At 41.6% G+C, this 24,224-nt stretch overlaps 4 protein-coding genes across 12 annotated transcripts in view; 2 read left to right on the top strand and 2 right to left on the bottom strand.

Annotated features, from left to right (window-relative positions):
* arhgef9a (Cdc42 guanine nucleotide exchange factor (GEF) 9a) overlaps positions 1 to 9,119 on the top strand; it is a 34,888-nt gene extending 25,769 nt beyond the window's left edge. For 7 of the 8 annotated variants that reach the window (XM_028416891.1, XM_028416895.1, XM_028416894.1 and 4 more), the window contains 7 exons: positions 559 to 738; positions 1,045 to 1,277; positions 2,295 to 2,424; positions 2,907 to 3,038; positions 4,456 to 4,699; positions 4,977 to 5,045; positions 6,958 to 9,119. In XM_028416891.1, coding sequence (XP_028272692.1) covers positions 559 to 738; positions 1,045 to 1,277; positions 2,295 to 2,424; positions 2,907 to 3,038; positions 4,456 to 4,699; positions 4,977 to 5,045; positions 6,958 to 7,133 — 1,164 coding nt within the window. In that variant the 3' untranslated portion in view covers positions 7,134 to 9,119. Of the gene's footprint in view, positions 1 to 558; positions 739 to 1,044; positions 1,278 to 2,294; positions 2,425 to 2,906; positions 3,039 to 4,455; positions 4,700 to 4,976; positions 5,069 to 6,957 lie in introns of all 8 variants that reach the window. The other variant, XM_028416896.1, reaches the window with a different exon arrangement.
* Positions 9,120 to 10,242: 1,123 nt separating this feature from the next.
* Positions 10,243 to 14,494, bottom strand: asb12a (ankyrin repeat and SOCS box-containing 12a). Its single transcript, XM_028416900.1, has 4 exons — positions 14,321 to 14,494; positions 13,823 to 14,166; positions 12,439 to 12,967; positions 10,243 to 12,344 (listed from the first exon to the last, which is right to left on the bottom strand). Exons 2-4 carry the CDS (start codon positions 14,081 to 14,083, stop codon positions 12,199 to 12,201), a joined length of 936 nt encoding a protein of 311 aa, XP_028272701.1. The 5' UTR covers positions 14,084 to 14,166; positions 14,321 to 14,494; the 3' UTR covers positions 10,243 to 12,198.
* Positions 14,495 to 15,235: 741 nt separating this feature from the next.
* LOC114442604 (uncharacterized) lies at positions 15,236 to 16,645 on the top strand. Of its 2 annotated transcripts, XM_028416311.1 has the most exons (4): positions 15,236 to 15,329; positions 15,450 to 15,833; positions 15,911 to 16,055; positions 16,147 to 16,645. In XM_028416311.1, the coding sequence occupies exons 2-4, from the start codon at positions 15,519 to 15,521 to the stop codon at positions 16,383 to 16,385; spliced, it is 699 nt and encodes a 232-aa protein (XP_028272112.1). In that variant the 5' UTR covers positions 15,236 to 15,329; positions 15,450 to 15,518; the 3' UTR covers positions 16,386 to 16,645. The 2 variants fall into 2 exon arrangements, with proteins under 2 accessions (XP_028272112.1, XP_028272111.1); XM_028416310.1 differs by having other exon boundaries at positions 15,239 to 15,833.
* Positions 16,580 to 24,194, bottom strand: zc4h2 (zinc finger, C4H2 domain containing). The gene is made up of 5 exons (XM_028416312.1): positions 24,011 to 24,194; positions 23,190 to 23,361; positions 22,817 to 22,989; positions 17,616 to 17,778; positions 16,580 to 17,277 (listed from the first exon to the last, which is right to left on the bottom strand). The coding sequence occupies exons 1-5, from the start codon at positions 24,061 to 24,063 to the stop codon at positions 17,164 to 17,166; spliced, it is 675 nt and encodes a 224-aa protein (XP_028272113.1). The 5' UTR covers positions 24,064 to 24,194; the 3' UTR covers positions 16,580 to 17,163.
* Between the last annotated feature and the right edge of the window lie 30 nt (positions 24,195 to 24,224).

Consider the following 24,224-nt stretch of genomic DNA (forward strand, 5'->3'; position numbering starts at 1 on the left):
CCTTTCACCTCCTACTTTCAGCTAAAGGGAACATCTTGCAGGCCCCATATTTGCATGTGCATGTGCAGGCAAAAAGTCTGGTAAAGTCGATGGATATCAGAGCTCTGAAATGAACCTATCAGATGAGACTAGCGTACTTTATCATGAGCATTTCTAAGCAATGTCTTTCATGAAGGTCACAGTAAATAGGTTAAGAATAAAAAAAAAGAAAAATTGCTGCTCCCCTGGTGTTAAAATGACTGCAGTTTGTCATTTATTACAGCATGTGTTGTACAAGTTTTCACACAATAGTTAGTATACAAGTAATTATTTGTTAAATATACAGGTTTGAGTCTGGCAAACAAAACAAAAAGGATTAGCATGCATATTTCAAAACAACAACAGAGAGAATTCTGAGTATCTTACAGCACATCTTCTCACTGGGTGCCAAAAGCTTCAAGGCACTTAATTAACTACAATTCAGGATCTAGTACTCAGTGTGAAAAACTGATCTTTCTATTCCTTCCAACAGTGTCATCTTTGAAAGCCTCACTGCTGTTGTAACCCATGTTGTTGCAGGGCTACTTGCGCCAGTGCAGGAAGCGTGTGGACATGTTTAATGATGACCAGCTGAAGGTCATCTTTGGAAACATTGAGGACATTTACCGTTTCCAGATGGGATTTGTTAGAGATTTGGAGAAACAGTACAACACAGAGGAACCACATTTGTCTGAAATCGGGCCATGCTTTTTAGAACACGTGAGTATTTGTTTTTAACACTTTAATAAAAATGTGTGGAAAAATAATATACTTACATCTACTGTCCAGTGAAGAGAAGCCAGAAAGAATCATTGATAATTTTGTCAGGTGTGTTATCTCAAGATTTGAACTTAATTATCTTGTTATGTTGAGATAACGTTCAAATTGTGGAGCTAATTAATCTTAAGATAAGGTGATTATGAAGTCATGATCTTGAGAAGAACAGCTTTAAAAGTTTAGAAAGCAAAAACTTGCTTTACTTTATGTTTCAGTACTTATTTTCTTCTCTGCTCATTCACACCACAGCAAGATGGTTTTTGGATCTACTCAGAATACTGTAACAACCACCTGGATGCCTGTATGGAGCTGAGCAAACTGATGAGGGATGGCAGGTACCAGCACTTCTTCGAGGCCTGTCGCCTCCTCCAGCAAATGATTGACATTGCCATAGACGGCTTCTTGCTCACCCCTGTCCAGAAAATCTGCAAATATCCACTTCAGCTGGCCGAGCTTCTTAAATACACTGCACAGGAGCACAGGTACTGTACTCTGCGGCCATGATCACATTTAGTCTAGTTTCGTAGTAATTCATTTGTTACCAATGAAAAGCCATTTCTAATGCATCGTGTTCTAGATGCATTGTGTTGCATTGCAGCTGTTGCAGGTGTTGGAAGTGGTAATTATCCGTGCATGAACCAAAACAAATGTTTTGTGTTTTACCCACTTTCTGTGGCTGTTATGAAGGAAAACATCTCATTATGACCTAATATGTGCTACAGCATTGCTATTCATAAGCAGGCCATATCATTTCATATCAATACATGGCCATAGGATCATTGCCCAGATGTGTGTGTGTGTTTATGTTTATAAATAGCTTACAGATTAAATACGATTTGCGGCTCACACTGGCACACATATGCAAGAGTCAACATTTTTCACAGTGCGTGCACAAAACAGAAGCAGAGTACACAATATAAACATTTGCAGATGAGCTCTCATGCACAGATGCATACAAAAGCATCCAGATGTGCAAACTCATGCGTGCAAACACACAGAAACATGGGGTAAGTGATTCAGCGTGTCTTAGCCAGCTCCAGGTCATTCACAAACCACGCGTTCTCAGCCAGAGAGGGACAGGTGCCAGCTCTGCCAGCGAGGCCTGCCAGATCACAGTGTTTGACTGTTAGGAGCTGTGGAGAATCTGCCAGATATAGGCCTGTCTGTCTCTCACACACACACACACAACTACAAATTATCTTCCAAAGTGAGGATTGGATCCGTAGCACATCTAAGCCAGAGGGATAAATCCAGCTCAGTTAGCATAGATGCAGTCAGTGTTAACTGAGAAAAGAGAAAGTGGCTGATTAGAATTAAAGCAGTGTGTTGTTTTGACTGTGTTCCAGCAGACTTACTACTGTTACTGAGTTTATAACCCTTGACTTTTAATAGGCTAGTTTGTATCATTCACTACAGCAACATTACATGTCTGAGTGGCCAACATCCAAGAGCCATAACTTTAACACCCTGAACTAATTACGTGTGCACTCTGTCTGTAGTGACTATCGATACGTGGCAGCAGCCTTGGCAGTAATGAGAAACGTCACTCAGCAGATCAACGAGAGGAAGAGGAGGCTGGAGAACATTGACAAGATTGCCCAGTGGCAAGCCTCTGTTTTGGACTGGGAGGTACGTACATGTACTTTGTCAATCCATTATAAATCTTAAAACTACAACTATATGTAAAGTATTAGCCTGTTTAACAAATTGGGAACAAAACATATATCAGGCTTTCACACCTCTACACATTTTCAACATTCTCAGAATAGCCGAGCAGTTTATTATTGTACTTTCACAGAGTTTGGCGGCCTGTATGAGAGGTGTTGTAAGTTAACTTTGCAGTTTTAATACATGAATTTGTTGCACTTCTTCTGCATTCAATTAAAGTATCCCAAAGAGATTAATTTGAACTGCAGACTTCACATACAGCGAGTTGCATCAGTAACAGAACCTGAAGGATTTATTTTGAAAGATCCTTCAGTCCCATGGAGGAGATTATATAATTGTTTCCACAGGCTGAAAACAACTAACCTTGATGATGCACATTATTTTTTTCTGTACCATGAGTGTCCTTTGAAATTTGTTAACTGTTTATCTGTGTTTGCATTTAGGGAGAGGATATATTAGACAGGAGCTCAGAGCTCATCTACACTGGGGAGTTGTCATGGATCTATCAGCCGTATGGACGCAGCCAGCAGCGAGTGTTCTTCCTCTTTGATCACCAGCTGGTCCTCTGTAAGAAGGTAGACGCCCTGTCTTATTTTTTCTCTTTATTTGTGCTGATAAGCTATAAAGTAATTGTATCACATGGCTGGTGACAGTGATGCTTAAAGACTATGCGACTTGTTACAATCTCAAGAGCTGCAAACAGATTACATAATGCTGCATGAGACACACCAGCCTCAGTGAGGGTGCGTTAAAATCCTCAGCGCCTCTCACAAAATGGAGCTATGGTAGTTTGGGCTCTAATGCACCAAGGCTGTGCTCTCCTGTCAGACGAATGTTCACGCTTGGCTGCTCTCAATACATGCACACAGATACAGACACAAATGCAGTCAGACACTTGGACACAAACATACACATGCACACACAGAGGAACAACAACGCCCATCACTATGCAGGCCAACAGTCACAGAAAAGTCTAACAAAGATATATAGACAAACTGTCTTTGTGTTTTTGTTTTCCTCCCTCCCTCCTCTTCTTACCCAACACTATCACAGTCGAACATCTCTGGCACCAGAAGTGAACTGCTGCAAACACAGACCATGTGTGTTTGCTGTTCTGGTCCACTGACTAAAGTCAGCATCAAGATGCACTGAATTAAAGATTCAAGGCTTTGTTTCTACTCTTGCTTATCCAGCATCCTCAGTATGACGTTTGTAATGGCTCCCAACAACCCTCAGGGTTTGTGAGCAGCACGTTGCAGCCTTCCCTCTTTTCTTCCCATCTCTTCCTTATCAGCACAAAGATGCACATTTGTTTCCGCACGCTTATTGAAATATGCCAGACCCTTTTCTTGTTTTTGACTTCCTTAACCTTATAGTGTGACTAGATGTTCATTAAACCCTAAGGCAGAGGTTGCATCGGTTAAGCTTAATGGTGCTTGTGTAGATGTTCTTTGTGTGTTTTGTGTATGTTTCAGACTGTAGATTAAAGAAATTGAATTGAATGGACATTTTTACATAGCCTCTGGTAAAAAGAATGTAACACACATGTTAACAGTTGGGTTGTTAAGAACTGCTTATAGTGTTCCACAAGCCAGCTCATTGTTTTTAAGGTTTTTCCAGAACTAATAACTCTGATATTTAGTTGGTCTGGGGCAAACTGTGATTTAAAAAATACTGATCCTCCCAGAGACGTGCTGTTTGTAGTGAGATGGTTATCTGTTGATTTGCGTAGTAGGAATGTATGACATTTTTTGTACTTTCTACCTTCACTGTAATATAAACCAGAAAGCAGATTTGCTGAGAAATACGGCATTCTGCAGCGTGTAGTTGGAAGGTGTTAATGTGTTTGGGCAGCAGATGGAAAGGGTTGCATAAGACAGACTCTCCAAGGAAAGGAGGCTTGGTGACACCTTTAAGCTTTACCTCACACATACAAAGACATGCACATGTGCATACACACACTAACGGATGTCTACCTTCCATCCTTACCAGGATCTGATACGCCGGGACATCTTGTACTATAAAGGCCGCATCGACATGGATCGCTACGAGGTGCGGGATGCCATAGATGGGCGTGACGATGATTTCAACGTCAGTGTGAAGAATGCTTTTAAATTGTGCAACAAAGACAGCGAGGAGATCCACATCTTCCTGGCCAAGAAGCCGGAGGAGAAGATCCGCTGGCTCAGGGCCTTCCACGAGGAGAGGAAGATGGTGCAGGAGGATGAGAAAATTGGTTAGTCACACACCACACTGCACCTCCCTATTTGGAAACCAATAGTTTCATTCACAATGGCCATTTTCACACATGTGCAGCACACTTGAGGGGAAATTTGTAGCACAAAACATCAGCTGTATACATTTTAGCCATATTTTATTGTTTGACCAAAATGTAGCAAAAGGAGATAAATGTGCATCTTACAGAAGTAAAGCGTCTGCTGGTTTTCAGGCATGGTAAAATGTAACATTTACTATGCTATGCCTGTGTATAACATTTGTCTAACGCTGTTTAGGTTTCGAGATCTCTGAGTACCAGAAGCGACAGGCAGCCATGACAGTGAGAAAGGTGACCAAACAGAAAGGTGAGGCAACAAGAAGATATCAGGTGATTTCTCTTTTTTTTCCTCGCTGCTGTGCTCTGTCTTCTCATCGCTGTTTACTCTCCCCTTTAACCTGCTCTCTTGTTTTTTTGTTACTTTTCACGTTTTTAACGCACACTTTGCTTATGAATGGACGCACATTAGCCTGTGAGATAGAAAAGTCGTGAGGATTTATGTCTACTCGCTATAGCAGCACCAATAATTTGTCCTTTGAGTTAAATGTCTGTCAGCCCATATGCGATATGAGTTGTAAACGCAGCTGTTAAGCATCAATGAAAAGACAGAGGGCTGTTTGCATGAAGTATTGAGTTTAAAGGACGATAGCGGTGTTATGACATGTGGGTACTGTGTCACGCTTGTCTTTGAAATGATTTAATATGTCTCTTAAACTGTTTGAATTTTTTCTTTTACTGAGTTAGGGTGTTTGTTGGTGCCGGTGTTGATCGTCTAAATGACAATAAGCTTCTTGGCAAACAATATCTCCACAATTATTTCTTAATAAAGCATCAACAGAGTTGAATTTTAACACATTATGTTTATAAACAGGCAAACTGACCCTTGCCAACAACTGCAAGCTATCTCAGTAACAGAAGAACACGTCAAACCAGTTAGTCAGGATGCTAGTTCCTGACAAAGCGTCCCAGACAGAGGACCCACATTTCCTAACTGCTGCTATCCTCCTTTAAGATTTAGCCATTTTAATGCTAGGCTAGATGTGTGTACATTTACCATTACTGATGTTCTTGCCAGTTTCACTATAAGCATGACCATCCATTAAGTTATTGATGAACTAATGACCACTGCTGGAATGTTCTCTCTGACGTTAGGATCCCTGTAGATGTCTGTCAGAAGTAAATGTTGTGTGTTTCTAAGTGCTGTATGTGTACATGGCTGGCACAAGGTGAAGTACTCTCTTGAATTTCAGATTCATTTATAGATTTCATCTTGAGAAAGAGGGCCATGTTGTATGGACATGGTTTGAAAATGATAAAGGTATATGCATTAGAGTTCTCCTTAGAGCTAGCATAATAAGATGCCATGGCAACTGCTAAGCAGCATTGGGAGGTGTGTTTAACGGTGGCATTGGAGCATGCAGTCACTGTCCAATCTGTTTACAAGCATTATCTTGACTATCCAAGATAAAAGGTTCCACTAACACAAATAGATCAAATCCTTTTCACTGCTAAGAAAACAGTGTTTGGCAAAATACCTGTAACCAAAGACACTGTTTACCATCTTTTCTTTTGTTAAGATGCCATGGCAACTTTTGAATATTTCATCTCCAAATATTGATTGTATCTAATAATTACACGAGCATAGTTGTGATGCTTGTAGACTGTAGCTAAATGACATTGTAGATTGTAGTTAAAAGCATATTAACAGCTTTCTGTTGGCTCTATTTCCGCCACTCTTGTGTTCTCAAGTGTCAAGGGTGCTATTCAAACAAATGTGGTGTTAACAAACATGGAAGAACGCTGTCCCCTGTCCAAATGCTTGGCTTCATCATCGGGTGTAATCTGTCGGTTCTCTTGTTTGCCTGCCGCAGACTTTTGATTGAATAGCATCTTTAGTCTCCCTTGTGTCATTGCTAGAGCTGAATTCCACTTAAGTCCCAATTCAGCATCCATCACGTGATCATACTGTATCATATCTCAGGATTAATATGCAGGAATGTAAACACAGGGCTCATTTTGTATGTCTACGTGCCTGTTTTCTGTGGAAGCATGACTTGATGTTGTGTTGTTGTGTCTATTTTTGATACAATACTGATAATGTTTCCTCTTTGCTATCCTCCCTTCTTTTTTTTCCTCCCCCTCTTTTGCTTCGTGTGCTGCACTGCCTCCTTGTCCCCCTCCCCTCCCTTCTTGCTCTATTTTGCACCTTGCCTTCCTAGGTGTAAACAGGTGCACGCCCCCCTCATACCCGCCCCCCCAGGACCCCCTCAGTGCGGGGCAGTATGAGGTAACGGAGGACATGGCACAAGGAGAGGTTTTTGAATTCAGTCAATCCAAAAGAGGCCAGGCTCCTTTCTGGCAGAATTTTAGTAGATTAGCTCCATTTAAGAAATAGAGATACACAGACTCTTCTGAAGGACCAGCTATTTTTCTTAGAAGCACTAAACACTGGATGATCATGTCCCATGATGAAGAAAAATACAAAAATCACACATACACAAGAGACTTCAAAGTTAAGGACCAATGTTAATATAGCGTGCGACTGGAAGCAGCAAGAGGACTTAAGACCTGGATTTAAAAAAAATTGAGAAAAACATACAACTTTACAATTCATATATGTTAGTAACGTTCTTAGTTATCACGCTTCTCAGCTGAGTCATGAACTCTTTCCCTCTGATTCTGCATTATTCACACCATCTGAATGTCCTGGAGTTGTTGAGATTCTTCTATGGTTTCATTTGTAATTCATCGGGGCAGGTCATTCCCAGTAGTCTGATTGTGTCCTAACAAAGCTGAGATCTTGCTGTGCTGCTATGTGAGATTTGTTTGTTGCATTCTTCTGAATGTGAGATTGAATATAACAAGCTCAGCTGCTGGCTGTTGTGTGTGAAGGACCTGCCAAGCTTGACCGTCATCTCTGAGTTAGACCCATACTACCACTGATCACAAACCCGATCGGGCCATCTCTGCTCCACTGATGTCTGGATCTCCTCCTCACCCTCAGTGCTCCTCTCTCACGTAGAACTAGCCCCCTCCTCTCTTCACAGAGTCTGGTGTTTTGAGTGTTCGCCTCCTTCTCTGCATCCCTCTTTGTCCTCTCTATCTCTCCATCCACCTGCTCAGCCTCTACGAGTCAGTCGCTCTCAGAGGAAGAGTTTTCATTCTTCTGGAAAGCTGCCATTGACCATGATATGATGGGTCAGGGAACAAATCAATAGTCGGAACATCAATAGAATATTTACATCCTCTCAGCAACCACTCGTGACAGGGTATTCATATCCGATCACACAGAGGGTCTGCGCGCTGTGTTTTGATGGAGAGCTCGCCGCTCAGATGAAACAGCTGGGAGCCGGAGATACGCAGGCTACGGTCCACCTGCCGCGTGTCACAGCCCCCCCCCCCCACTCTCCCCAGAGACCACCCCTGTAGCACTGTGCTGGCAGCTCACTGGGTGTGTAAAAAGAGCACAGCCTACCTCAGGAAATGAGGTGTGAAAGTAAAAAGGATGCATTGGCCAAGGTCTAAAATATTTTTTCACATGGGCTGTAAAAAAAAAAAGACTTCTTTGGTTATATTTTGTAATGCTCACTCTGTAAAAGCACAGCACATTCATTTTTTTCATAATTTGAGTACAGGTAAATGCAAATGTGCTAAAGTGTGAGAAATTAGTAAGAACTGGGCACAACACAGGGTGGAGAGGGTCGTGAGAATGAAATATGAAAGTTGCAGTAGTGTGACCCTGTAAAGCAGGGAAGCAGAAAGGTGAATTTAATCTGTAGCACGCAGGTGTCCTCTGACAGATTCATGCATCTCAAAAGACTGCAGTCTCAAATCTTGGCTCTCTGCCCCCGTCACTTCGTTTTCCAGATCTGATCCATGTTCTGGCAGTTAGCTCCGGCACTGTGTCAGTGATTTACAAAGGACTGTCGCCCGATCAGATTGTTTTGTTTAATCAACAAAGCCCCTGAAGCCGCTCTTGTGTGAGACGCCGCCGTATTTCACAGAAGCGTGAAGATCTGAGGAAACTGAGGAGAAACTACCAACCTGCTCACATCACGAGGGTGTATTCTTTTCTACACTTGGAATGTAAGTGAGACATCTGTCCATGGTTTGTGATCATATTTTGACCTCAGATACAGCTTTGTGTTGAATTATATCACCTGATGGACAGTACATATACAGTATGACAACTTGTGCAATGTGATCAATCATTATATATCTTCACTATTCACTACAACGTGATATGAAAGAGTTATATATTGTTCTATGTCATTTGTTTGCCTTCTTATAGGCCTTATAACCTATTGGAAAAAAGCCCTTAGAATTGCTTTGTATGTTGTGTAATTTATGTTCTGTTTCAGTAAAGAAAGTTGAGAAATGGGTGAGTTGGCTGCTGGTGTCTGTAGAGATGGCTCCCAGTGAGATTGTTTTGGAAGATAAGTCCCTTGTCTGGCACAGCAAAAAGATATGGTTCCCAGGCCATGATAACCTCAGGTCCCGTGCTACTCCCACCCACCCACCAACCCCCTTTCCTCCATCCCACACTGCCTCCCCACTCTTAACACTACTACCACCAGTACCAACATACAGACACAAGCAATGCAGGCACACACACACACACACACACACTTGCTGGCCCGTTCTGCTGCGGAGAAGAGAGATGCTATCTAACAGTGCCTTCCAGCATTCCACTAGTGATTATCTATTCAGTTTCACAGGCAGATTTGAATTAGTCATGTATTTTCCCTTCAGTGCATCTCTCACTCTCTTCCTTTCTCTCTCTCTCTCTCTCTCTTTCTCTCACACACACACTGGGAATTCCTCGTTCCCCCAGTGCGTGAGATCCACTCGGACAGAAACTTAGAGGTCAGGCCTTTTTCCATATGAGTAGATACTGTGCTGTCTGACTGAAACACCTTATTATATTCTATCACACTTACATAGCAGCAAGTTTATTGCACAAAAACAAGTTAATTTCAGATGTTTAGAAATAGAATTCATTTATTGTTATCTATTTAACATGCTGACAGATGATTTCATTTCAATATAACGTAGGAATTTTAGTCAAGTTAGGTTTCACATTTCAAAGTATATTATTATTATTATTATTATTAACAGTGAGTTATGAATTAAAAGAAGAATCATCTATTTTACCTTTATCAGCTACACACTGTAAATACTGTAAAAAGAACAGATCATATATTTGGATATTGGTATTTTGCGTTGGAGACGAATGTTGTTCCAGTTCTAGCGTGCGGTAGACCTCAGTACCAGGTAAAATGCATGCTTGTGGCATCCAATATTTTGCATGAGACTTAAGGCAACTCTTAACAGATTGTTTAGTTTCATTTAACTTCAGATTTCTTCCACGACACGGAACCCATTCACGTGTGAAACCATACCATCTCACTAAAGGGAGTTCTTTTCTCTGTCCACCTGTCTCCTGCTCACTACACATTACATGTTGTAGCTTCTGGTTTTTTTTCTTTCTTTCTTTCTTTTTTATTTATTTGTCAAGCAGAGGGGAACATCTGTCCCTCCTGCTGAATCAAAGACTGAACTGTTGATCGGTGAAATTAAAGGCACTGATGTTCTCTGCCCAGATAAAATGGGTACTATTATTAACTGTAACACTATGTTCATTTTATTTTTAATCTACACTGTCATGCTCCAGACTGCTACTTTTGTTTTGTTTTTTTTTCCCACCATCAGCGGAGGCAAAACGGGTATAATCTTTCTATGACAACCAAATAGCAGTTAGCTCTGATCATGGGTGTTTGTGTATAGATTTGTAGTTGAGCAAAAGAGCTGAATAAATTGGAAACCTCTCGAGAGGAGCTAAAAATAAACTTAATCCTGAAGACACACACATACACACACACACAGAACTTCATTGCAATTCATATCATGCTCTTGATTCTACTTACGAAATGATTCTTTGCAGTACAATGACTAGACATATACAAATTAATTCCTCATTTGTATTTATTGACAGCAGTATTAAAAAAGCACCGTTTTGGCCACAGTGTTTAAAGGGTTGTATATATATTGTTTCTTTCTTATATAATTATCAATTTGACCTTGTACTGAGAGCTGAGAGGACAGCCGTCTGTGCAGTCCAGTCATGAGACAAGCCAAGTTTGCAGACCGGCAACTGAACGCACACTCAGCCGTTGCTCACATTTATGTAATCCCTTCCAGTCTAGGGTGCTCACCAGCCAGTCCACTCTTACAAGTTAGCATAGCAGCATCCTCACTAGGAACTCCTTTTTCAGAATAGTCAGGGTACAAGTCTTCAATGAGCCATACTGATGTGGTGTTCAGTGACAACAAGGTCAAATAGAAGACTGACATCCCCACATTTTGGAAAACTATTCATTGTATATTACCATGTAGTTTGAGCTCTGGATTTTTTCCTATCACAGAAAAAAACTTTTGTCACCATTATGCAAACATGTTGTTTTTCTTTTTCTTGCTGGCCTTTTTTTTTTTTTAGTTTTATTATCTGTTGTAGAAATGAAAAATTATTGCCTATTCAATCCAGAAACTGTGAATGGGAGAGTGGAGATGTCAACTGTATGTACATTATATGTTTTGATGTAATCAGAAGCACTGGGAATATGTTGTACTTCGCTGTAAAAAATAAAATCCATATCTGATATAGCTGTACTTTTGTTGAAAATAAAAACCTCTACAGACGTGCGCGTTGAAATCTGTGACCGAGACGGACCATTGTGCTGGCTTTTCCTGTCATGTGACCTCATTTCCTGTTTGTAGAGCAGCATTCCCAACAGCTGACACGTTTCATTTATTAAAGGAAATACAAATAACACTGTCAAAATAAAAAAGAAAAATGCAACACACGTCTAACTAAAGAAATCATAGCCAGCTGCAAATAACTGCCATAATCAAAAAGCAATGAGTGTTATGTAAATGTGTGCTCCCTGGTGGCCATGCTGGAGTGTAGGCTGTTCTCTTCCTGATGTTTGCAAGTCCAAAGATTCAAGCGAGATCTAAGACATCCTGGTGTGATGCAGACAGCCTGTTTTTGTTTGTGTGTGTTTCTTCAGTCGTGTCTAGATGACACAGATAACTGTAATAATATTTAATATAATTGTGTAGTTTTATCCATAACAATTGGAGGGTTAAATGTGGTGCGGGCAGGTTTAACAGATGATTTAACTGTCCTGAATCAGAGGCCTTGTAATTAGACGATCACAATGTGCAGTGTGACTGTGGTCTCTAGTGGTCAAGCACGGTGTTGCACCTCCTGAGGACAGTGAATATTTTCCAACACACAGTGGATCCCACAGTGTGATGGATGGATGTAAACAATAAAAATTGTATAAACATCTGTTTATCTGTCCTATACATGGACATAGATAAATTAAATATCTAGAGCTGAGTAAACAGCATTGAGGTAAAACGCTGGCCAAGAATCAATGACGCTAACCTGAGCATCACATGACTTCAGAGGTATCGTGCTTCAAGTACTTCCTCAGGATCAGAGGAATGTCCATACTGTCAATTGCAGACTCCTTATTGGCGATAGGGAGGATTCTTCGAATCACCAGTCGAGTCTGTGACATCAGTGTTTTGGGGAAAACTGGTGCATAAACACAAAGACATATAAAAGTGAGCCAATATCCTTTTTTTAAACATTCCTTCAGTGTATAGTGAATCTGCTGTCAGTGTCTCACCTCTCTCCTTGAGCAGCAGAACAAGAGCTTCATTCTGCTTTGTGGTTTTATCAATGATGAGTGTAGGGAGGTACACGTCTGCCCCAAAGTCTATGAGAAGCTGGATGTACTCCACCCCGCAGCCGTAACGCAGACACACTTCCAGAACAGTCTTTGGCTGTTTTATCCTTGCCAGCATCTTGTCGTCCGTGCAGTTGTAGTTGGGGTTGGCGCCGTGAAGAAGCAGCAGTTTAAAGCAGTCAAGGTGTCCATAAACAGCTGAGATGTAGAGGGGCCCTCTGCAGGCTGTGGCATTAGAGGCCCACTCAGGTACTTTAGGTCTAACGTCCACCTCTGCTCCAAAGTGTAGCAGCTCCCGGAGTATGTCCACGTCGCCTTCCCGAGCGGCAGTGAGCAGTGGGGAACAGTTGTTGTACTGGCTGCCGTTGGGATCGGCTCCAGCCTTCAGCAGGGCAACCACACAGTCCAGATGTTTCCCACCGACAGCTGTGAACAGAGGCGTCTGTGCCTTCACATCCAAGCTGTCTATCTGGATCAAAACACAGCAACACACCAACACGTTTTAACAGAAGGGACACACACATTCTGGACAAATCTCTGTTGATGTGATCCAAGATAACAAACAAGAAATACACTGATCAGACTAGCAGCAGTAAAATCTGTTCCTGAATCAGATCACACACACACACAGTCTGCGTTCATCACATCTGTGTTACCGTTTGTGATTAGCTGTCTTTGGTTACTGGCCTGAATTATTTATAATCTAATTCTTGCCAGAGCAATACACATTAAATCAAAATTGAATTTACTCTGAAGGTTTAATGAAACACCATCTACAGCTACCTATGTAACAGACTGTTAGCACAGTCATAGCTGCTCATTTGCTGTCACTGCTGAGCTGATAAGGGAGCCTCTGGTTATCACTGGAGGGAGCTCCTTTGTTTCAGTTAGTAGTGTTGGTTCAGTGCAGTAGGTTTGCTTTGAAAATGTGTTAAACTTCTTCTTCTTCGTGCAATGGAAATGATTGTAGAAAAAAAAAGATGATGACAGAAACCATGACAAAATGTTCAAAGATGCTAAATGGATTCACAGAACTGTGACGAACTGCTGAGCTGGATAATCATTTTGTGTGGGCTTGTCGCTAATGACTGTGATCCATTGTTCCTATAATAACGTTTATTACTGCAGAAATGTAATAATGTAATCAGCAAATCTTCATTTCTTCATCTAAATTTTAATAGATTAAACTGGAAAAAAGAACAATGCAGCAACATATAAGTGAAATTGAAATTGGTTAATAAACAGGACACCTGTGTCTGTTACACCACCCGCAGGCACAGCTGCTGTGTCAGGCCACACAGCAAAACCGCTAACTGTCTCTCACCTCTGCACCATGCTCCAACAATACCTCCAGGCACCTCAGGTGTCCCAGAGCAGCAGCAGTGCGCAAAGGGGTGACTGGGACCCCCCAGCCGCTCCGAACATTGATAGACTTCCTGTAAGTCTCCTGAGACAGCAGCTCAGAGAGCAGAGACACGTTGTCGCTGCTCACGGCGTTGTTTAGGGCCTGACACTGCTCATTGTCCTCATCCTCCTCCTTAGGCTGCAGCAGGGAGAAGATCTTAGAAATGTCCATCAAACTCATGTTGACAGCTTGGCCCAGAACCGTAAGGTAACTCCAGGCTAGTGCACATCAAAACCCTTCCATCCACGCAGGCAGAGAAAGACCTTAATCCACCCAAACACACACACACATACTCTTGTTATATATGGATTATTTTTGTGAGGATTCAGTTTTATGCTGCATAACATCAACATAAAGTACAGAACATACATCAGTTTGTATCAACAAAGTGAGAAATGAATGAGACAAGACACCTACCTCTCCTTGTTTTTCCCAAAATATTCAATGAAAAGTTCCAAAACTCCACAACACAGTAAATCACGTGTAAGAAAGACGAATGGGCGTCCAAGGAGTTTGTGATGATTCCAGCAACAGCAACTAAGAGCTGTGAAAACTGCACAGAGTGTATGCGCATGTGTGTGTGTGTGTGTGAGAGCTGTCACAGGGGCCAGAGCTTCATTCTTGGGGGGGCGTAGGGGGCTAATTTTAGGCCACAGATGGGACTGGTTTAACTTCCATTCTTGGAGAGTCGAGACTTAGGTTTATAATTAGAAGGGTGATAGAGTGGTGAGAGTCAGTGATTGGCGAGTGTGACTCTGTCTTTCCCCTCCATCCTGAGTGTCCTTGTCATGGTTCTACACTCAGCAGGCACCGTTTAGCAGGTAGCAGAGCCATATTTCTCCTTGTGGAAGTAACAGTTCATTGTGTTATATGCTGGCTGTTGTCAGACAGATCCCCCGGTTCACGCCACAAAACCATTTTAGTAAGTGTCAGCTGTGTGACTGTCAGAAGCCAGTCAGCTGTTCCTTCTCGCCCCCCCCCCCCCCCCCCCCCCAACATTCTTTCAGCAGATGGCACAACAGTCCAGATTCCAGCCATGGTGCAAACACATGATAATATTTTGATGATGTTCTTCAGAACAGTTTGTCTTTCACTATAGTTCAAGTAAAAGTCATTTAGTCAGTGTGTATTTAATAGTCATTAACGCCATTAATCACATTTTGTTTATTTTTTTTTCAATATTTGCCGTGACAGAATCTAGTGCTGTGTTCATGTGGCGAGTAATGGATGTTTACAGTTTCAAAAACTATAAAGTTGTTTGTATAAAATGGGTTTTGTTCACCGGTAACTGTAAATAACCCTGCCATGTGCCTCTACTTGAAATTCCGCTGTCCACCAGCAGATGGCGGTAGCGGCGCACCGATGGCAGGAAGTGCTGCTGGAGTAAACACAAAAGAAGGACGGGGGTAATCAGCTTTGTAAAGGGGTAAGCCTTTTACTTTGAACTTATTTTTATTTCATTTTACATTTGTGGTTAACGAACACGGCAGCAATGATACTCTCTTTATTATCTCCCCGTAAAAATCCCTAATAAACCCCAACGAAGCGTGAACGTCAGCAGTTCAGTTGACCCGATCCAGTAAAAAGATCTCATTGTTGATTTATTTTGGACAAAATGGACGAGGAGGACGCCCTGAGAAACTACTGCAAGGCAATGATCTGTCGTGTCCAACAAAAGCAGCACCCTCTTAAGACCTCTGTGGAGAACAGGAGGAGACAACAACACGGAGGAGCCAGCAGGAGGGACGGTACCAGACCCGAAACACGACGAGCAGCAGGAGCCGGGTTCAGAGATCACAGGGAGGGGAGCCTCCCTCTCTGTGACCAAACAGAGCGCACTCCGTGCCGAAGTCCCCAAGTCCAGCAGCCTGTCCCCCTTCAGCTCATTACAATGCTGAGGACCAAAAGTTTGAAGGAGCAGCTGAGACGGGTTAGACAGCGCGTCTGTGTGGCTCAGGTTTCGCTGATTTATTGAGACTGATTTCTCCCTTTAATGTGCGGTGACAGGCTGCAGAGGTGGAGCTCCACGACCCCGCTCTGTGCAGGGCCTGCGAGCAGGAGCAGGCATCTCTGGCCTTGAAAACTTTTATCAGGAGGAAGAAGACACAACTACAGTTCCAAATACTGACAGCCAGACTAAACACACAACCGAGTAAGTGACTCTTAGTCTGAGTGAAATCTGTTCACCTGCCTATTTTTAACATTTTGATCAAATCTGTAATCTGCTCCTTTTTCTTTTGTAGAATTGGACACTTGTGGGGGTAGCTGGTGCAAAGTCTACCAAAGCCCTCCGATGCCCCTCGCTGGATTTGGGAGGAACTACTTGGTGCAGATATGCGGGTCACAGCAACCTGGGGTTGCCTTAGCAACCACTAAGGAACGTGGAGTTGCCCTGGCAACAGATGAAATGAGGGGTTACCCTGACAAAAACGCTACACGAACTCATTTAGCAAGACCTCGCTGTCCTTTTTCAGACAGATAGCTGCAGACATGACGGGCAGTCTTAATACAGCAAAGGGGGACAGTGATGTGGAGTCAGACATATTCCTGCATCATTATTTTCAAACAGCCATTTATCCTCCTCTGCTACAGCTGTGTTTTCATTCACACCACTGAAGAGCTGAAACAAACGTCTTGCCTTTGTTTTTATAATGAAAAAGGAACAGAGTAACAAGGTTAGTACAAAACAGCAATTTATTTTCTCATCACTGTATTAAAGTTAAACACACAACACTATCCAAAGCAAATGAGTCTGGCCTTTTTTTACTCCTCCAGTCACTTTCAACACCGTAAACATTAAAACAACATTGTGTTGTATTTCACACTGCAATTAAACCTATTAGATTTTATACTGGCACAAAAACACACAACAGACAGCTGTGGCAGCAAGCATGCACTGCAATAAAAATAAAGTACAGCAAAATACCTAAGGCAATAAACAATAGCAAGAGTGGCTACATCATTTGGACAAGTTCCTTTTTGCATTGTTGCAGTTACAATGTTCGGGGGCTAGTAAACTACTAGGGGAGGGGTCATACAGTTACATATAAACACATCCAGAGCACTGATAAACACAAACAACAAATAGACATGAACAGATCCTCGATCCACTGTTTAAAGAAATTATTAAGACAAGTTGTTAAACTGAACATCATCCTGAAGCAGACCTGTTATTTCAGTCATGAGTATGGCTGATCATAGATCAGTGTATTGGACCAGTTGCTGTTAAACCCCACTGAAGCTGAAGGTGCAAGCAAGATTTACTCATCTGGCTTTCTCTTGGGCTTCTTCGGGTTGCGGGAGCGGCTCTTGGCCTTGCATAGTGGACAGATGGGAGCATTGCGATGAATTTGCTGGTGGCATGACAGGCAAGCCTGGAGAAAGGAGGAGAGGAATTCAGAGCACTCGTTAGATTTCAGTTTTTTTTTTTTGCTGGAATTAAGCAAACAAGATGGTCAGAAGGCATCAGGGCATTCTGCATAGTTAAAGTGATGGCAGTATCTGTTATTGTTTCTATAGCTGACACAAGGGACCAATTACATATTGGAAACTCACAGTGCTTTTTTTATTATTAATAAGGAAACCATCTCAAGTGTGGCCTAATTAACTGTAACATAGCACTTGGCAGAGGTAAAGCTAGTCACACCCTCTACAGACTTTTTAAACTTGACTTTACTCCATCCCCGCTATTTTCAGTCAGTAGGAGCAGTACCTTCATAGGTGGAGGCTGCTGTCTGAAGGTGGCCGTCTGCCGGGCATCTTGCTTTCTGGACACCTGGAGCTGCTGTGCTGCTGCTGCAGCCGCAGCAAGGGATTCTGGGATGGGTGGGTCATGTGGCTCCTTCTGCCACTCTGCTTTTTGCTTCTCAAAGTAACTGCAAGGCAAAGAGAGAGAGAGATAAGAGAGGAAAAACCTGGCTAGATTAGAATTCTTATTTCAGGCCTATGAATCACAGCAGACAGTGCATCCATCTACTCTGTGTATCAAGAGACAAGGACACTTAAACAAAAAAAGAACATTATAGTTAACACAAGCTCCTTTCATGTACAACCATGAGCAAAAGCACCATCATTGTAATGTTGTTTGTCTGTACGTGTACAACTGTGTCTGTGAGAGTGTGTGGGCTGGGGAGGGCTGGGAAAGAAATGTGTCCTTGGACTTTATGCCTTACTGGCTTATTTTCAAAACTAAAAAGAGTGATATCCCATTTCATTCTGCTCTCTGGGTTTTCTCAGAATAAGTATGTAATAGTGTAAGTTTAGGTACTCTGAACAAATTCACGTTATATCTCCTGTTACCATGATCTAAGCACCAAGTACTACATTGACACACACATTACTTAATTCACAGCTAATACAAGTTCATGTGATTTGAATTCTTGTTAATATTTCAGTTAGATGTTTTATTCCATTGAGGGACTCGTGTGCTGATATATCACCCTCACATAGGTCTGAGGTGTGATTTAATTTTCTCCACAACTGCTCTGTAACATCTTGTAATACAATTACAATGGAAGCCATTACAACGAAATACAACTGCTCTGACATCTTCCAAAGCAACATCATAAATCTCTGACTGTGCTGAGTTGAGTCTACTAAGAAAAGCAACTAAACAACAGCAGTGAGAAGCCACAGCAAGTATTTCATGTACTCCAGGAACATGAGGGGAGCATGTCACTGGTAAGAAAAGGAGAGACGGCTTCCACCTGGCCAGAAATGAACTCATCACCCGGGCTTCCACACAATACAAAGCGAAAACTAGCCGGCCAACATTACAATCAGCATGCAGAGCAGCTCTCGTCCCTCATCAACGACAGCTTTGCATTTTCAGTGCGTAAAAATTAATATTTATTTCCTACTGTGCTCTCATGTCAGAACGTTTTCGCATCATGGCAGATGTACCTGTGAGTGAGGGACCAGATGAGCAGAGAGCTGGGAGAATCATTAGGACATTCTTTGAAGTGAAGTCCTTTTCTACAGCTGTTCCATCATATACTTGAAAACGTAAATGTCATCCTTATGACATTAATCATGTTGATTATAAATAAACCAGTCGCCTGTCATAAGGTCTCCTGGCCAGTGGCACGCCGTTCTGTATTTATAGCTGTAAAGAGCCATGAACCGGGCTCAACTCAGGCCCTCTGCACTTTCCTACATATCAAAATGTGGATGATGAAATGAACAAAACCAAAGCTTTGACTTCGGAAAGAGTCACTTTTAACAAGAACACCTGTTTCAGGACCATCAACTATGATCAGGGTTTACCTTTAGGAAGGGAACCATAACAAAAAGAAATATTAGGCATTACTAAGCTATAAATAGTCTTATAATAAGTGATCCATTTTTTTGTCACAACACTGTTTGTCTATATTATGCAATATGGGATTCATTGTGCGTGTTCAGATAGATGTGACCTATTGTGTGTGTTCAAAAGGCTTGGGCCAGTGCCTGTACTTCATAGCAACAACTCTGTGTTTTTGGCTCAGCTCCACATATCAGCACATATCAGCACAACTCACCGCCAGAGTTCTTAGAATCTGCACCATCTGTAAGAAGTAATGTTGAACTAACAGCTTTATTGCTATTTTAATGTAGCTTTTGATGTTGCTACATACAAATCACACCATAAAAAAAGTTTAGTACAAACTAAAGCTGAGTGATATATGGCTTAAAAACAAAATCTCAGATTGTTTCACATCAAACCCGATTTGAGATTTTAATCGTTTTTTTTCCCGCTTTCTTAAAAACAACAGATTTTGAAAATGATTCTCCCAATCTAGGCTGTTTATAAGCGAGTGTCTCTCACTTGGCTGCATGCCTCTGCTTGAGGTCCTGAAATAATCAAAGAAAACATCTTGAAGTTGACAATGTGTGGTTAAATTAAATTTTCAGCTTGCCCCTAACCAGTTATGGGCAACTAGTCAAGTGTGTGTCAAGGGGCAGGCTGTGGGCATCAAGTGAAGAGAGAGGCTGGTGAATGGATGATAATAAAATGCAATAAAAAAAATTTTTTTACTGTGTACTTTAACTGATAAAACTAGCTGACAGCATGCAAAGTTTTCCTACGTTGGTGGATGATGGATGGACTGCTAACATAATAGCAGACACTAACTAACAAGTTGATAACTAACGAGCCAGAGCACCGGCGTCACAATTAAAGGACATTATATAAACACAGTGCGCAGCGCGACACCTTCACCCTTGATCCACACCCAGCCTAAACTCTCCGGCATTAGGCTACAGTCCTTAGTCTCTCAGCCCGCAGCATTCAGCCCAGCCCTAGTACATAGTGACTTTGATTTGCTCCATAGTAAGTGTTGATGGATGTCAGGCAGTTGGAGCAGCCCCCACCCATGTCCTTCAGTGATTGTGGATAACAGGGCCCTTGTGCAGCTTGAAATAGGTTTACTCCCTCACCAGATTTTTCTGCCAGTGTAAGAAGCTAGAAACTGTACAGATGATGGGATTTTTCTCTTTCATTACTGAACAAACTAAAGACTTGTTCATACATAAAACACCTTTTAGATAGCTGTCCCTGAATGTGAAAGATATCCAGCAGGAAAAATAAAGTTGCAGTTTTATATTCATGACTGTTCAGAAAAATAATGAAAGGTATTACCGTCATTACTGGCAAAAAAAGAGCTTGTGATAATGAGCTGTGATTCTTGTGAATTATTTTTAAGTATGTACCACGCTGTTTTTAGATAGTGACTATTTTTACAGAGGTGTACAGAGAACTGATATGGATATCAGTAAAACCCATGAGCTTGTGGATGAATACCAAATACAGTCAACAGTTTGCATCTGTATAACATTAAAATGAATGTCTTCATTTTCAAATTCTTTTCTCAATAGATGACAACATCATCATGTCCCACTGAAGGTCAGACATGATGGAAATGTAATAGTAAGAAAATATCTTTCAATCAACAAGTGTGTGTGAAAGTTTGATTCTCAATGGAATTTACACGTTTCCGTCTCTCTCAATACTTTTGGTGTCATCTTCTGAAACCCTGGTGACAAAAAGAGCCATTCGCCCTTGACATTGTGGTGCAATATGTACTTGGTACAAGTCCCAGATTCATATGACCTACAGTGGTTTATCATCTCAACAGCTTCCATCTAAGACTTCAGCCACGCAGCTGAATCAGCCAATAAAAGCTCTACCAGCCACAATCTGCACAACCCCTCACTCAGACACTGAATTCATGGTGGAACTACCAATGTACTATTTATGGGCATATTAGTGATAGTCCATGTAATGACGCTTAAGATATTCATGGAAAACCATTTGTCATCTCATCATAATGTTCTTTTCCTCTTAAGTACCGACAAACATTTCTAACTCTGTAAAAAAATGAGACTTGTAAGCATTTGATTTGCTTTTTAACACGGACAGTATAACAAATAACATGTAGCAACGTGTGGAAGCATCTTGGCAAAAGTGAAATAAGGTTAGACTTCAGAAAAGGATTGTTAATGCCTACAAAGCAGGAGGATATACAAGTTTATCACAGTGCTTCCAAGTTTCAAGATCTGGTGTGGGAGGTATCAAGAAGTTCAAAGAGAGTCAGTCAGTGCAGAACAACACTGGCAGCGGTAGAAAGTGAAAAATGTGGAAGGCTCTTGAAAGAAAAGCAAAAGATGTGTTTGGAAAGCCTAGAACAACTGCCAAGGCACTAGCAAATAATTCAGTCATGTCTGGAATTGCAATGTTAAAGATGACGGTCAATAATCTTGCAAAAAATGATGGATTGCCGACCAAGAAAACCCCACTTCTGCAGAAAAGAAACCTCCAAGCCAGAAAGAAAGATACTGGAGTATGCTAAGAACAACCTGGAGGAAGATTACACATACACAAGGAAAGTTGTCATTTGGTCAGGTAACACAAATCTACAGCTCGTTGATCACAGAGATGTGGCCTTTGTTTGGAGAAAAAGAAAGCAGAGGCAACGAACGTTGAACGTTACTGACTGACCTGCACAAAGCTCTGACTTAAATACAAATGATCTGTGGAGGGCTCTAAAGACCAGAGTCCATGCCAGAAAAAACATCTACGGTACTTTGGGGACCATGAGAGATTGACCTAAGAAGATCATGCTTTGATTTCTCAGGAAACCTCAAACATGTTGAAAACTACATCAAACAACTCCCATTTGTTATAAAAGGGAAAAAAGATACACAAATGACTATTAGCATCGGTCTGTCAATATTTACCTTGCTATTTCAAGTAATGTGTGACATTATCATAGAGGAGCTAATCATTTGGTTTCCAACTGTTTGGCATAGGCAGGGGATGTCAACATTAAACTGTGGCAGAGCAAACTGAAATAAATATATGCAGTAGTAATTTAATGATAATAGTAATAAATTAGTACAAAAAGAGTTAAAGGCATCAGATACTGGTCATCACCATCAACACAACTGACCATCATCTGTATCTCCTGGCCCTCCGATATTGAGCTGCCCATGGTGCACAATTGAAATTCAGAGACTTGGTTGTCTGTAGAACATTCTGTTCAAATGCCACACCAACGCAAACTGATATGTCATCTATTGCTGAATCTGAGGCACGTTTCTGAAATGTAGTATCTTGATAATGATCACTGAATGCACGCAGTTCGCAAAAGTATTTTGTTCTCTTTCACCTGTAGTACATGTGAATGTGTCTGTTGCTTTTTCCCGTATTTGTGTTTGAGAATCTAAATGATTCACATGCACTTTAGATATTTGCTAACCTATAAAGGCATTGCAAAGACCATGGTGATAACAATTTAATAAAAATAAATCATGGTCGCTAATGTACTGTAAAAATGTATTAAGAATATTTTCAGCAGACCTTTAAGGCACTGTGTGTGTGTGTGTGTGTGTGTGTGTGTGTGTGTGTGTGTGTGTGTGTGTGTGTGTACTAACTCTAAGGAGAGCTTCTCCTCTTCCTCGTTCAAGTTAGGAAGTCTGTTTAGACCCAGAGCCATCCTGAGTGCGTCCACATGCTCCTTCAGAGGTTTGTATTCATCATGCAGGCGGCGAGTTGTTTCTAGCAGTTTATTCAGGTCGTTCTCTGACTGCTTGATGGTGCTCTCCATCTGAAAGTTCAGGTGTCGAAGGTTTAGAAAACCACAAGTAATATGCTCAGTATGGATGCACCTAGATATCACATCTTTTTAATGCTGAAATAATAAAGGCACAAACATATTTACTGGATTCAGATAATGCTCAGTCTACCAATGTAGTTGTACAGGTTTACTCATGTTGGTGTTTAGCTCTGAGAGTAGTACCCACTCACCACGTTAATATCTGCATGGATGAGACGCAGCTCCTCCACATGTGCCATCTTCTCTTGTAGAAGGAGATCCATTTCTTGTTTATACTCTTTTAGATGTTTCTCTTCAGACTCCAGAGCCTCAAACTCAATCTTCAGACGAGACTTGATCTTCTGCATCTGGACGGTTTTATTCCTGGGGACACAGACACCAGCTGTCAGGTTGTTTTTTAATCACCATCTCCCATGCAAAAAAAATACAATTGTTTTATTCAAACGAGCACGATTTCATGTCTGTTGTGTGGTGCTTTGTGTACAATGCATTAACATCAAACATCGGGGCGGCTCTAGCTACTTCACTGATAACGTGGATGTAGCTGTATGTGCGTTAATACCTTCTATAACTACAGAGAATCCTGGGAAACCATTCTCCAACTGCTTGATAAGATATTGACAGACTGCTATGCTAACTAGCTAGCTTATGCACAGTAACAATTAGCAGCGCACATCTGGCGTTTTGTTGTCACACATCTGGAACGCTAATGTATGCACGCTCCAGATAAACTTGCTAACTACAATATGTGGCCGCTAGTTCATATTTAGCTCGATTGGCAGCTCTGCCAAAGACACAGTAACAACACTAGCACAAACCTATTAAAGCCCCCCAACAGAAGACCGGCTAATATCAGCTAGCTCAGTAACAAAGCCAGCAGAGCCAGGGGGCTTTTTCTTGGACGGCTAACACCCGCTAAGATAACGTCTCTCTTCCTCAGTGCATGCCAAACATCTGGCAACCATTACAGATATTAGTCAGATATTAGTTCTTTTCGACACCCGGGGCTTACCGTATTTCCAGGATATTCTCCAATTTGCACATAATTTCTTGTTCGTCCGCCATAGTTTAGCAGTCCCCTGTCGTTGAGAGCTGGCTCAGTTTCCCTGCGAGGCCACGGTGGTCTTCTTGTTGATAAAAAAAAAAACACAATAGACGACGTGAACGCGCACACGAGCACGCGTCCGCAACGTGAAACCGTGGCCACGTAACACATGGAACGAAAG

Source organism: Parambassis ranga, chromosome 10, assembly GCF_900634625.1.
Source record: "Parambassis ranga chromosome 10, fParRan2.1, whole genome shotgun sequence".
Taxonomy (NCBI): Eukaryota; Metazoa; Chordata; class Actinopteri; family Ambassidae; genus Parambassis; species Parambassis ranga.